Source organism: Solanum tuberosum, unplaced genomic scaffold, assembly GCF_000226075.1.
Source record: "Solanum tuberosum cultivar DM 1-3 516 R44 unplaced genomic scaffold, SolTub_3.0 scf00184, whole genome shotgun sequence".
In the NCBI taxonomy this organism is placed as follows: domain Eukaryota; kingdom Viridiplantae; phylum Streptophyta; class Magnoliopsida; order Solanales; family Solanaceae; genus Solanum; species Solanum tuberosum.
Window position 1 is genome coordinate 231,440 of NW_006239109.1, and position 12,337 is coordinate 243,776.

The 12,337-nt window shown below is 33.5% G+C and overlaps 2 protein-coding genes across 2 annotated transcripts; both read left to right on the forward strand.

The window, feature by feature from the left end:
• Nucleotides 1–1,334: 1,334 nt before the first annotated feature.
• On the forward strand, nucleotides 1,335–3,198 carry LOC102589685 (uncharacterized acetyltransferase At3g50280-like). Its single transcript, XM_015312066.1, has 2 exons — nucleotides 1,335–2,345; nucleotides 2,681–3,198. Exons 1-2 carry the CDS (start codon nucleotides 1,391–1,393, stop codon nucleotides 3,067–3,069), a joined length of 1,344 nt encoding a protein of 447 aa, XP_015167552.1. The 5' UTR covers nucleotides 1,335–1,390; the 3' UTR covers nucleotides 3,070–3,198.
• An 855-nt stretch (nucleotides 3,199–4,053) lies between these two features.
• On the forward strand, nucleotides 4,054–8,883 carry LOC102591368 (NAC domain-containing protein 19-like). Its single transcript, XM_006354886.2, has 4 exons — nucleotides 4,054–4,555; nucleotides 5,315–5,578; nucleotides 6,107–8,034; nucleotides 8,129–8,883. Exons 1-3 carry the CDS (start codon nucleotides 4,127–4,129, stop codon nucleotides 6,230–6,232), a joined length of 819 nt encoding a protein of 272 aa, XP_006354948.2. The 5' UTR covers nucleotides 4,054–4,126; the 3' UTR covers nucleotides 6,233–8,034; nucleotides 8,129–8,883.
• Nucleotides 8,884–12,337: the final 3,454 nt, after the last annotated feature.

A 12,337-nucleotide genomic window follows, 5' to 3' on the forward strand; every position in this document is an offset into this window, starting at 1 on the left:
ACCGCTATAAGTCCGTGTAATTAGTTCAATTGAATTCATAACTTTCGAGGCAAAGCATAATATATATATATATGTGCAATTTGCAAAGATTTATTGAGATTGTTATGAATAGTATATATGAACTCATAATTTAAAATATACAACTAATTTGATATTAAGAGTTTTAAAAATTAAATCTATAAAATTTAAATCGTGAATTCGCCGGGAGTAAAAGTATGGTAGTATAACATACACAGCAACTTCTGAGGAAGTGCGACCTTTGAATTTTCTGTTGTTTGAAAGTAATTAGTCAAATATAGTGACTAGAGAAAAAACGAAAGTATTCAAACCCATTGGTTCATTTATTTACTTATTTTTGCTAAAATAAAATTAGTCTGTGATTGGAAGTTGTTTTCACACTCAAAGTATCTTTTCTTATTGAAGATATAATCCACATAAATGTTGAATTCCACCAACCTCTATCTACTTAATTAATTATAGTAGGATTAATATTTTATAGAGAATAATAAAAATTAGTTAATATGATATTTTATAAGAAATGTGAAATTTTTTTCACCCAAAAATATTAGAAAAATCGATTTCGAATACACCAAGAAAGTCCGATCAAATTTCAAAAACTATCAAATATAGAAGAACTTGCACCTCAAAAAATTATACAAAGTCTCCAAAAATAGATAAAAAATTAACAAATATAAGTTGATGTCAAGTCTAATTTTTTTCATTGTCCATGTAATATTTAAGGAAACATTATAAACCTATTCAAGTACACCCTCCATTTTTTTTATATGTCACCTTTTTAAATTTCACTTGCATTAAAAAACTAAGTAAGTTTACAATTCTAACCTTAATTCATGTTTTTTTGAAGTCAACTTTTCAATAAATGATTAATAAATCCATCTTTTATTTTTAATTTGTTTGTTGGAATTTCTTTTTTAAAATTAGATTTTATAGAGTAATGCAATGGTGAAAGTAATTCATCAATGTATGAAGTAATTACAATAAACATTAATTACTTATTAGTTTTCCTAGGTTGGTCAAATATTTATTTTCAAGACTAATTAACTATCAATGTTATAATAGAAAGAATATTGTAATTTATACATTGATTTTATGAAATGACAAGTATTATGGATCAACTATTTATAGTAAGTATGACATATAAAAAGGAACGGAAGGAGTATAAGATACCATTTTTGTTTTTTTTTCATCCTAATATTTTATCTTAAACCATTTTATAATTCCCCACAAAAACCTCTACCTAAGCCCCACTTGGACAGGTTTGGTGAGGGTGTAGGTAGAAGTTGGACTAATCATAAATGCTCAATATAAAAACCCAATCTTCAAACTATACAATAACAAGAAGAAAAATAACAAACCAAAAACAAAAAAAATGTCTTCTTCACCAACTGTTCAACACATATCAGATTGTTTCATCAAGCCACTTTACAATTCAGAAGAAGCTAAAAAACCTGTTTATCTATCATCATGGGATTTAGCCATGCTTTCTGTTCAATATATCCAAAAAGGTTTACTTTTCACTAAACCATCATCATTTCAACTTGATCCTCTATTGCAAAAGCTTAAAGATTCACTCTCAATCACCCTTGTCCATTTTTACCCATTAGCTGGTCGTTTTAAAACACTTAAACAAGAAAATCCTCCTCTTTACACTGTCTTTATCGATTGTGTTAATAGCCCTGGTGCAAGATTTATCCATGCTAATCTTGATTTAACTGTTTCTGATATACTTTCACCAAAAGATGTGCCTTTAGTTGTCCAATCGTTTTTCGATCATGATAGAGCTATTAACCATGATGGGCATGATTTATCTTTGTTAACTGTTCAATTAACAGAATTAATTGATGGGGTTTTCATTGGTTTATCAATTAACCATGTCTTAGCTGATGGTTCTTCTTTTTGGCATTTCTTTAACTCTTTCTCAGAAGTTTTCAAAGCCAATAATGGACAAAAACAGAGCATTCCCATTTCGAAATCGCCGAATTTTAACCATTGGTTCCCAGAAGGACATGGTCCAATTATTAATCTTCCTTATACTCACCATGATCAATTCATTAGTAGACACGAATCCCCAAATCTAAGAGAAAGATTCTTCCATTTCTCAGCAGAGTCTTTAAAGAAACTCAAAGCTAAAGCAAATCAAGAATGTCATACCTCCAAGATTTCGTCTTTACAAGCTTTGTCAGCTCATATGTGGAGATGCATAACAAGGGTTCGAAAATTCCCAGCTGATCATGTAACAAGTTGCAGAATGGCGATTAATAACAGAGCAAGATTGGAACCTCCATTGCCAGAAAACTATTTTGGGAATTGCATACAAACTGTTCGAAGGAATGCCTCAGTGGGAAAACTTCTTGAAAATAACCTTGGTTGGGCAGCTTGGGAATTGCATCAAGCTGTGGTGAATCATAAGAATAAAGAAATTCGTGAATGGGTTGAAAAATTGGAATGTGGTGTGGTTTATCAGTTGGGGAGCTTCTGTGATCCTTGTAGTATCGTGATTGGGAGTTCACCACGATTTGATATGTATGGGAATGAATTTGGATTTGGAAAAGGAGTGGCACTTAGAAGTGGATATGCACATAAGTTTGATGGGAAAGTGAGTTTATATGAAGGAATTGAAGGTGATGGTAGCATGGATTTGGAAGTGTGCCTTTTACCTGAGGAATTGCCTCAGCGGGAAAACTTCTTGAAAACAGCCTTGGTTGGGCAGCTTGGGAAATGCATGAAGCTGTGGTGAATCATAAGAACAAAGATATTCGCGAATGGGTTGAAAAATTGGAAAGTGGTATGATTTATCAGTTGGGATTTTTCGATCCTAGTAGCGTTATGATGGGAAGTTCTCCAAGATTTGATATGTATGGGAATGAATTTGGATTGGGAAAAGGAGTGGCACTTAGAAGTGGATATGCACACAAGTTTGATGGGAAAGTGAGTTTGTATGAAGGGATTGAAGGTGATGGTAGTATGGATTTGGAAGTGTGTCTTTTACCTGACTTCATGGCTTCTCTTGAAACTGATAAGGAGTTTATGGATAGTTTGTCAAGTTAATTTAGGTGGTGTTGTATTTGGAGAACATGTGTTATTTCATAATTGATGTATTGTTAATGTTGGTAAGTTTGACAAGTGTTTGATTTGTTCAAGATATGAAATAAAAAGAAATTTGATTCTTCTTTCTTATTTCTCATCCGGTATCATGTATCCGTGTTTGCGTACACAAAATCTAGCTGAGAAAATAATGACTAAGCTTTCTTTTTCTTCTATTTGATTTTGATACAATTGAGTCGAGCATCATTTGGAAACAACTTCTTCATCCTCCATGAGATGGTGATATGGTATGCGTATACTCTATCCATCTCAGATTTCATTTAGTGAAATTTCATTGGGTATGTTGTTATAAATCTAGCTAAGAAAATGACAAATAATTAATCTCGAATTCAAGATTTTTAATTAAAATAAACGAGTATTTACTACCACAAAGCTTGTCTATAAAAGAATCTGTATAGCCGGGTCCCTTTTTGGGCTAGGGAATCGAACTCAAGGCCTTTATGATTAAGGGTGGTGAGATTTCAACCATCTACCACAATCCATTGTCGGTTTATAACTAATTTGAGTTTGAGTCTAGACGGAGAAAAACTCTATACATCTCAATTTATATGACATAGTTTGGATTTCAAAAATCAAATATCTTTATTTTAATTGTGAATTCAGACATGCAGTCTTAAAAGTTTTTGAAAAATTATTTACATATTTAGAAACTACATAAGAAAATTATAAGTCACAAAATCAATAATTTAAATTATTTTAAAGGCATATATATAAATCGTGATCAAAATTTGGCTATTTAACCCTCCATATTCACCTCCAATTGTGTAATTTCACAAGGTGTTTTGTTATTGTTATAAAATCAAAATTTAAATTATGTCATATAAATTGGAACAGAGATTCTCCGAGGAAAGCACGTGAGATTAATAAGCTGACATTATGAAGAAACTTCATGGTCACGCTTCTTTATTTGTTGGGTCCATATAAAATCCCTTTTATATCGGAGCTCTTTGTCCCCTGCTACTTCAAAACACTCTCAGTTATAGCTTCACTCTCTCCCATTATGGGAGATACGACGCCGTTTTCGCTTCCTCCCGGTACCCGATTTTACCCTTCCGATCAACAACTAATTAGCTACTATTTATCTTCAAAGAACGGCGCCGATCACCGGAATGGCGCTGGATTTGACCTAATTCGAGAAATTGATCTCTACAATTTTGATCCATTTAACTTGCCGGATTCCGCCTGTTTCCGGTACGGTCGTGGTGAACGGAAAAGGCACTGGTTTTGTTTTGTGGCTAGGGTTTTGAAGGGAGGGAGGAGGAGAGCTGGTGGTGGTTATTGGAAGAAGAGGGGTAAAGTTAGGGATGTGGTGGATGCGGGTGCAGGGAAAGTTGTGGTGGGTACGCGTAAAAGTTTTGATTTTTATTTGGAGGATTGTACTAAGACTGATTGGTTGATGCATGAGTACGCCTTAACTGGTCATCCTTTGGTACATTCTGCTATACAATCTTTCTTGCGTACATCAATGAATATATTGAGTTTTTCTTAATTTGCAATGTTATTAGTCTTTTACTTGAATACACTATCAAAGGCTTGCCTTTTTCTGGTGTAATTTTTGTTCAAACTGACATCGGGAAGTGGTTGGTTGTTTCCCTTCTTGGAGTGCTGTGCATGTTCGTACTTTCATTGATATGCTAATATGTTTTGATGAAATCTAAGTACCACTCTGATTATACAATGTAGATTATAGAATTAGTTTTGTATTGAGGATGTGTTTGTACTCTTTAGGTATATTGTTGCCCATTATTAGTTATGGTAAAGAGAAACTTTGTAAGGTATCCCAATTTGCCCTGCATTTCAATAGAAAACAGAGTTGGATTTAGGGCCTATGCTTTTGTTTGATTTGATTTTGATGTGATTGCTGAAACAGATCACTGCGTGTCAACAGTTAGTTAGCTTTATCTTTTGGGTTTGTGTTATTGTTCTGAAGTCTTGATGGTAATTAAGATTATCAAAGCAACACAATCTGAGTGTGACCATAATTCTGCTTTTTATGTTGGTAGACCTCCTATCTCTCTCTGCCTTTAGTCTGTGGTTGTGCTTAATGTACATATTAAGAAGTTTGACATAAATATTTCTGAAATTAGTCATAAAAAATATTATGTGGTTCTGTTTAAGGTGGCTTTGTCTTGTTGCATAGCATAAATTTGCTACATGTAACATGTCTCATTCTTCTGCTTGTGTGCAGGCATCTTTTGTTCTATGCCGAGTATTCATCAAATCTCATCATGGAAATAACTTGTCAGGTCATATATTTAGTTCCAATGGTGAAGAAATTGATGCGACAGTACGCCATATAGGTATTCAATTTGATGGATCAGCTGCATCGGTTACTGGCTCTAAAATGCATGATGAAAACACTATTGACCAGGAGAATGATGTCTCAAAGTTACCTAGTGGATTAGTTACCGACTTAAATGGTCAAGTTGTTGCAGAAAATGTTGCTAAGCAGGTATATCGCAAAGAAAACTTTATGTTATTACTCTTTAAAGGTGCTTAGTTAACTTTTTCTTCATTCATAATCCCAAGCTTTCATGTTGAATTGCTTCAATTGTTTGTTGTTTCCTGTTTTGCATCTTCATTGACTTATTTTTATAAGCTCATCAAATGTTTGACATGCACAAGATATGCATTTATCTTTAGAATTTACCTACTCGTTTTCTTGACATCTCAATATGAGAAACCTCTTAGAGAAGTTGGGGATGGAGTGAAATCAATGAAGGTAATTTTTTCTGCTTTCCATATCTGTTGTTGCTCTACAAGTGGAATCTGAGTTACTGTTTCTATTGTGCATTTAGTAATTTAGGCTTCAGAACTAAGAAGTATACCTTATGTGTGCCTGGTTTATTAGCTAATTGAAACACTTCTCATTTATCCTTCAAACTTAATTATGTTAGTTTGTTAGAGTAGTCGTGATGTTTCCTTTTTTGTGTTGATATAAATGGGCATCATTAATATGAGTTATTGGTTCATGCAACAGATTTGTCTTGAGAGCGACGGATCTCCAGTTCTCAATGATTTTTCTGCTCAGGAACTGATTGCCATTTTAGAAGGAGATTTTATTGAGTTGGATGACCTTCTATGCCCGCTTCCGGGCATTAACTAAAGGAAACAACAACAATCCCAAAAGTCCAACAGCAATCCCAAGCAAGTACCATCCGTAACAATCTCAAGCAAGTACCATCGATAAGAATCACAAGCAAGTACAATCAACAAGAATCTCAAGCAAGTAATAATCAACAAGAATCTCAAGCAAGTAATAATCAATAACAATCCCAAGCAAGTTATGTTTGGAAATTAGTAGCATGAAGTTCACGCCGGATTATATCAGTGAAGGCGACAAAAATAGTATTCATGTCACTTTTCAGAACATTAGAAAGTTACGTCTTAAAGACATCATAAAAAGAGTGAAGTTATCAAATTGTGAGATCAAATCCTACATCGGCAATCATTGTTGAAAATCAGCTTAAGAGAATTAGATCAGGTGACTAATTGCTTAGATTATGCTGTTGTCTGGATGAATATCTTGACAGTTATCAAATTATAAGGTCATTGTATAGTTGTATACAATGTCATGATATCTGAAAATCATCTCAAGAGAGTTGATGGGGTGAGCAATGAGGCTCACATTTTACAGTCATACAATTTGCTGTATATGAGCGAAGAGTTAAGTCACCTAATACACTGTCATGATTGATGGATATCAGCTCAATAGTATTAGACTCTGTGAATAATGCCTTGCATTATAGCTTTGCCTGGATGGTTGTCTTAACAGTTACCAAATTTCGAGGTCACTTTATACAGTTTCATGATTGTTGAAGATCAGCTCACGATAATAGATGGAGTGAGTAACGTGAACATATTTTACTGTTAACATTTACCTGGATGGATAACTTGTATAGTGGCTTAAAGAGTTAAGCCACTTTATACAGTGTCATGATCCTAAAAATCAGCCAAGAGAACTAAACTGGGTGAGCACTGAGCAATGGCTAGCATTATATGGTTATGGATTGATATCTCAACAGTAACCAAATTATGAGGTCATTTTTTACCGTGTCATGCTTGCTCAAAGTCAGCTCTGGATAATAGATCAGGTTAGTAAGGTCCATAGTTTACAGTTATACAATGACATGGATGGATATACTGTATATGGGTGAGAGTTGAATCACTTAATACAGTGTCATGATTGCTGAAATTCAGCTCAAGAGAATTAGACTGGGCAAGTCCTGGATGGATATCCTAGCAGTTATCAAGCTATGAGGTCACTTCATACAGTTTCATGATTGCTCAAAATCAGCTCAAGGTAAAAGATCGGGTGAGTGAAGTTCGGATTACACTTATACAATTGGGTGGATGTCTTGTTATATGGGTTGGAGTTGAACCACTTAAAGAAATGTGAAGAGTTCACACGAAACCCACAACAGCTATAGCAATAACATTGGATATCTTATACATGGTGAAAGAGTAAACGACAAAAGCAACTACAGCTATAGCAATAACATTGGATATCTTGTACATGGTGAAAGAGTAAACGACAAAACAACAACAGCTATAGCAATAACATGGATGGATACTTTTTTTTGATAACAAAGGAAACCCGCAACTGCCACCCTTTGGGTGCGCACAAGCTAACATGGATGGATATCTTGTATTCAATGAAAAGTTAACCGCAGCAAACAACAGCAAGAAGTATGTCATAATACCAGGCAAGTTGGATTGTGAAGAGTTGACAAGTTGCTCGAAAGACCACAGGATGTGACAATGTCAGTTATGAGGGTGACAAATATGTCAGGACACCATTGATGGTGGGATAGCAGGTGTCCGTGGAATAGTTGAGGTGTGCACACGCTATAGCATGAACGCCATCATTGGGAAAAATGTCAGGACACCAATTCTCTTGCTTTCAAGGTACTTTTAACATAACTGTGTTTTTCTAAAAAATATTTTAATGGACTTGTCAATGGGGAAGAAAGCATTCATTCCTATTTGATTTGTGCTGCAGGCCGACAATTTTGGCTTCTTGATAGACAATAACCTCGGTGATATAGTGAAGAGTAGATGGATGGCAGCTTAGTTAACGTTATTGGTACGTTTTGGTGAACTTTGAGGTGTAAGATAAAATCTCTATTCCACCTTCTTATGCTTCACAAGTCTTTCATTTCTAGCAGTTGTGCTTAGTAGTAGCTTGTGAAGAATGTAAAACTTCTAGGTCGGGTTCCAGATAAGTCTGTTTTAGCAAATCCTAGTACAAGACAGTAGCATTATGAAAATCTGATGATTCTCTTTTACATCAAGTACTTTGGTATATGTACTATATGTTCTTTAGGGTCTTTACATATGCACTAACGGTAGTTCATGAAGCTTGAAACTGTTGTTGTACTATATTAACACTATGAATGCAGAAGAACTAGTGGTAGTACTTTGGATGGTTTTTTCCTGTTCTCAATAACATAAAATGATTGGAAGGGAAACACTCGTGAAATTCTACAGTTAAGATGCTTGGTCATACTCATCTTTGCCCTTGAGTATCCAATTTTGTTGCAACATTCAAAGATAGAGGTGGGCATCGTGAATCTTCGTTTTCTGTAAGAAGAATGTCTCCCTCAAAGCTTCAGCCAGACTTTTGGGTAGTTGGTAAGATGCTATGGTTTTTTCCCTTGCAAAGATATGAAGAAAATGACTGTCAACGGTCTTCATCCCCTTGGGGAAGCCGGACAGAAAAAGATATAAACCTTTTCAGTAAATTGTTTATCATCATCTCTATGTTTGTCCTCAGTTATTTTATTTCAAATGGTCCTTTAATCCGCAGGAAAATTTGGTTAACAGTGTCATGTGCCCCTTATGTAACAACTTTCAAAGTAAAAAATGAACTAAATAAGGATGCATGCTGGATTTTACTTATCAACTATTCACAGCTTCTTCTTTTGGGGGGGAATGGAAAGGGGGAAATGGTGAAGGGGATTACAAGGTGGGAACTCGAACCTCACCAACAAGATGTAAGTTCAGGTAGCCAATCAACCAGGCTTTTTGAGTATCTCTTGGTTGTTTTGTTCTTCCTTAAGATGACTTTGCATTTAAGTCTTGAATTTATTGATGCATGCCTCTACTTTTCCCAGAGTATGCTTTAAGCATGCAGCCTTATATATATATACTCAATAATGGTGTTTTCTTAAGGGAGGAAATATGCAATTGATTGAAGTTGTTATCAATGAAGCATCAAAGCTTTCTCTCATGTAGTATTCAAATTGCTTTCCTTTGTAGGGTTTGAATGTCTAAAGTAATTTGCTACATGACACATTAGTCATGTTCTTTGCTACACACTCTCCACTTTACTCTCTAATATTTTAAGACAATTAACACTAAACAAATATTGTATGTATTGATAATGCTTAGACTCAGAAAAGTACAAGTGTTGGTTCAAATTTCTGATTTATCCTCCACTCACTTTTTCAAGAAAGTCCACCTCACATTTGCAGTGCACCCACCATGCTATTAATGGAGGTACAAGTAGACAACACTTGTTGTGTTGTCCACTGTCAAAAATTTTGTTATGTTTATTTAGGTGTGATCAGTTATCAACATTAATGATGAGTAAATATCATATACCTCTCACCCTCCAACCCCAGAGTACAAGGATAACTCCCTTTCAAATTCATTCTTTACACAAGTTGTACTCTTGTGCCTTTTTCTTGCTTTTATGACTTAAAAAGTAATTCTTTCATATGTAAGAGCTTGCTCTTAAATTATTATGAGGGTCTTTTGAGGGAAGAGGAAAAAGAAGAAAAGAAATCTTGTGTAGACATTGGCTCTTGCTTACTAGAGAGACTATTAGTAGGATCGATCAAGCATCATATTCAATCATAACTCTAACACAAGCCATCATCGGCTCGTTACCTGGAACTTGTTATAGGTAGGGTGTTGGTGTTACCAACAATCACCCCTCCCAAACTTTGTCACACAATATATTATTGAATTTGTGATTTTGGTTTCTTGTAAGAATCAAATGATCACTCTCATATCATAATCTAACTAATAGTAAGAGTGCAACTTCATTTGTTAACTAAACTCATCAAGCAAGTGAAACATTCGATCGTGACTCCGATTCGATCTATTTGATCTTCACCATAGGTAGGATATTGACGTTATCTAACATAAATGACATTAACGATATAACTACATCATTAAGATTCTCACTTTTTACAAATCTCCTTAGTAAAATAGTCTAGTTAGATATAAAGAATTGAGACGTATAAGATTCATTGAATGTTCAACAACATAAAATAGTTGAATGTACATATTGCTTCTTCTTCTTTTCACCCAAAAGTTGATGTATAAGTTATAGAAAATAGTAGTATACATTTTCACATCTCTTTTCATCCTCCTTTTATTTTTTTCCTTCTTTGTCAGTTTGTGCAATAATTCATAATGTTTGTGTAAAAATTGTTTTTTGCTAGGTGGGGGCAAGTGTAGTAATGAATTAAAGATTCTATGCTACTGAAGTTTGGTACAAAAATTACTCTTGAGGTGCTTTCTCTTTAATGTTCATAATAATAATAATTTTAATTCAAAGTGTTCAAAGGGGCAATCCAGTACATTATTGGCCCCTAGCAAATGTTTTTGTCACCCCCAATATCATTTTTCAAAATTTGTCCTTTGTCGACCCACATGTTTTACATGTAATTTTAAGTAATGATGATTATCTTGTCTTTTAAAACAAATTAGAGGTTCTATAGTCTAATTAGAGGTCATCTTAATCTCATATTTATACCTAACTGCAGGATATATTTTTAGTACAAATTTGTCCTTTGTCGACCCTTCACCAATAGATTTTGGTTCTGATTCAAAATAATATTTGGAGAGTATTTCAAAATAATTGTTTGTTTAACAAATTAGCTTATTCTTTCGATCGGCCTTGAATTTGAAAAATAGAAGTTGAAATTTAAAAAAAATGGTTTCTATGTGTTTTTCGATTTTTCGCTCACAAATTTCAAATTTGTTTTCATATTCAAATACTTTTTTAGTATACTTAATAAATAAAAAGAGATTAGAGGGATCATTTATCTAGAGAAAAAAAAAAAAAAAACGTCCCTTGTGTTTGGAGGTAGGTTCAGGATAGCCCCTAAAGTAAGTGTTGGACAGTTTTTGATCCTTTAAGTTTGTCAAAAGTTAATACTTTTGATCTGCATCAAATATATAATGAATTTTATTTAAAAGATTTGACGAGAATGGTGAAAAACTGAAATGAAAAAGGACTTAGCTGAAACTCACATTTGAAGGTTCATTTTTAATATTTGATTTTTTTTCCGGAGTTTGATATAAATTTTTCGGTGCAATTTCTAATTTTTGACCTAGCATTTCGTGTTTAGTATAGTTTTTGTATTGCAATTTCTAAGATTTGATGGGACTTTCCTAACATTTTTATAATTTCTTTTTTTTACACAATTCTCATAAAATTTAGCTAAAAATATTTGTCAAAATTAAAGGATCAACTAACTTTATTACAGAATAAAAAGGAAATGAAAACATTCTTGATCATTGTTACAATACGAGCAAATTGAAAGGATAGATTAACAAGATAATCCTTGTTTTATTGACCCCATCTTTAACGTATTCATTTTAATATCCTCTAATTGTATACTCCAAAAAACAATTTAATTCTTGAATCTTGCAAAAGATAAGGACAATTGGTGAAGGGTTTTGAACATTTTATTGTTTCACACAAAACACCATCCAAGAAATTTCGTATGGTTAGCACATGATTAATGTGAGATTATGGAACATAAAGTCATTTTTTTAATTAAAAAATAATTAATCAAACCCTTGGGATGTCACAATCAATGAACACATCTTCCAAGTCAAAAGGGTAACAAAGGAAATGAACAATAAATCAAAACTTAACGGAGACAAAAAAAATAAAATACTGGGTGATTGTTTTCAATTTTCATCTGTCTTAGTCTTGGTGGACAGAGTTACCTAGTACATGTCGCTGACGGGAGGTGACATGTATCATGTAAAATTAATCGAGGTATGTAAAAACTGATCCATACACCCGATCATAAAAGAAAAAATAAATCTACTTTAATCTCATAAATTAACTCAAATTGTTTAAGTTGGTCAAACATATATATGAGTCCTTCCGTCAATGTGAAACATACTACTATTTAATGACGGTAAAAATGTGTCCACAACTAATTTTTAGACTATTTTATTA

Excerpts from the sequence above, each read along its gene's own strand:
- LOC102591368 (XM_006354886.2), top strand. The coding sequence starts at position 4,127 with ATGGGAGATACGACGCCGTTTTCGCTTCCTCCCGGTACCCGATTTTAC. Across the intron at positions 4,556-5,314 it reads CCTTAACTGGTCATCCTTTG|GCATCTTTTGTTCTATGCCG; the intron begins GTACATTCTGCT and ends GCTTGTGTGCAG. Across the intron at positions 5,579-6,106 it reads CAGAAAATGTTGCTAAGCAG|ATTTGTCTTGAGAGCGACGG; the intron begins GTATATCGCAAA and ends TTCATGCAACAG.
- LOC102589685 (XM_015312066.1), top strand. The coding sequence starts at position 1,391 with ATGTCTTCTTCACCAACTGTTCAACACATATCAGATTGTTTCATCAAG. Across the intron at positions 2,346-2,680 it reads GAATTGCATACAAACTGTTC|GAGGAATTGCCTCAGCGGGA; the intron begins GAAGGAATGCCT and ends TGCCTTTTACCT.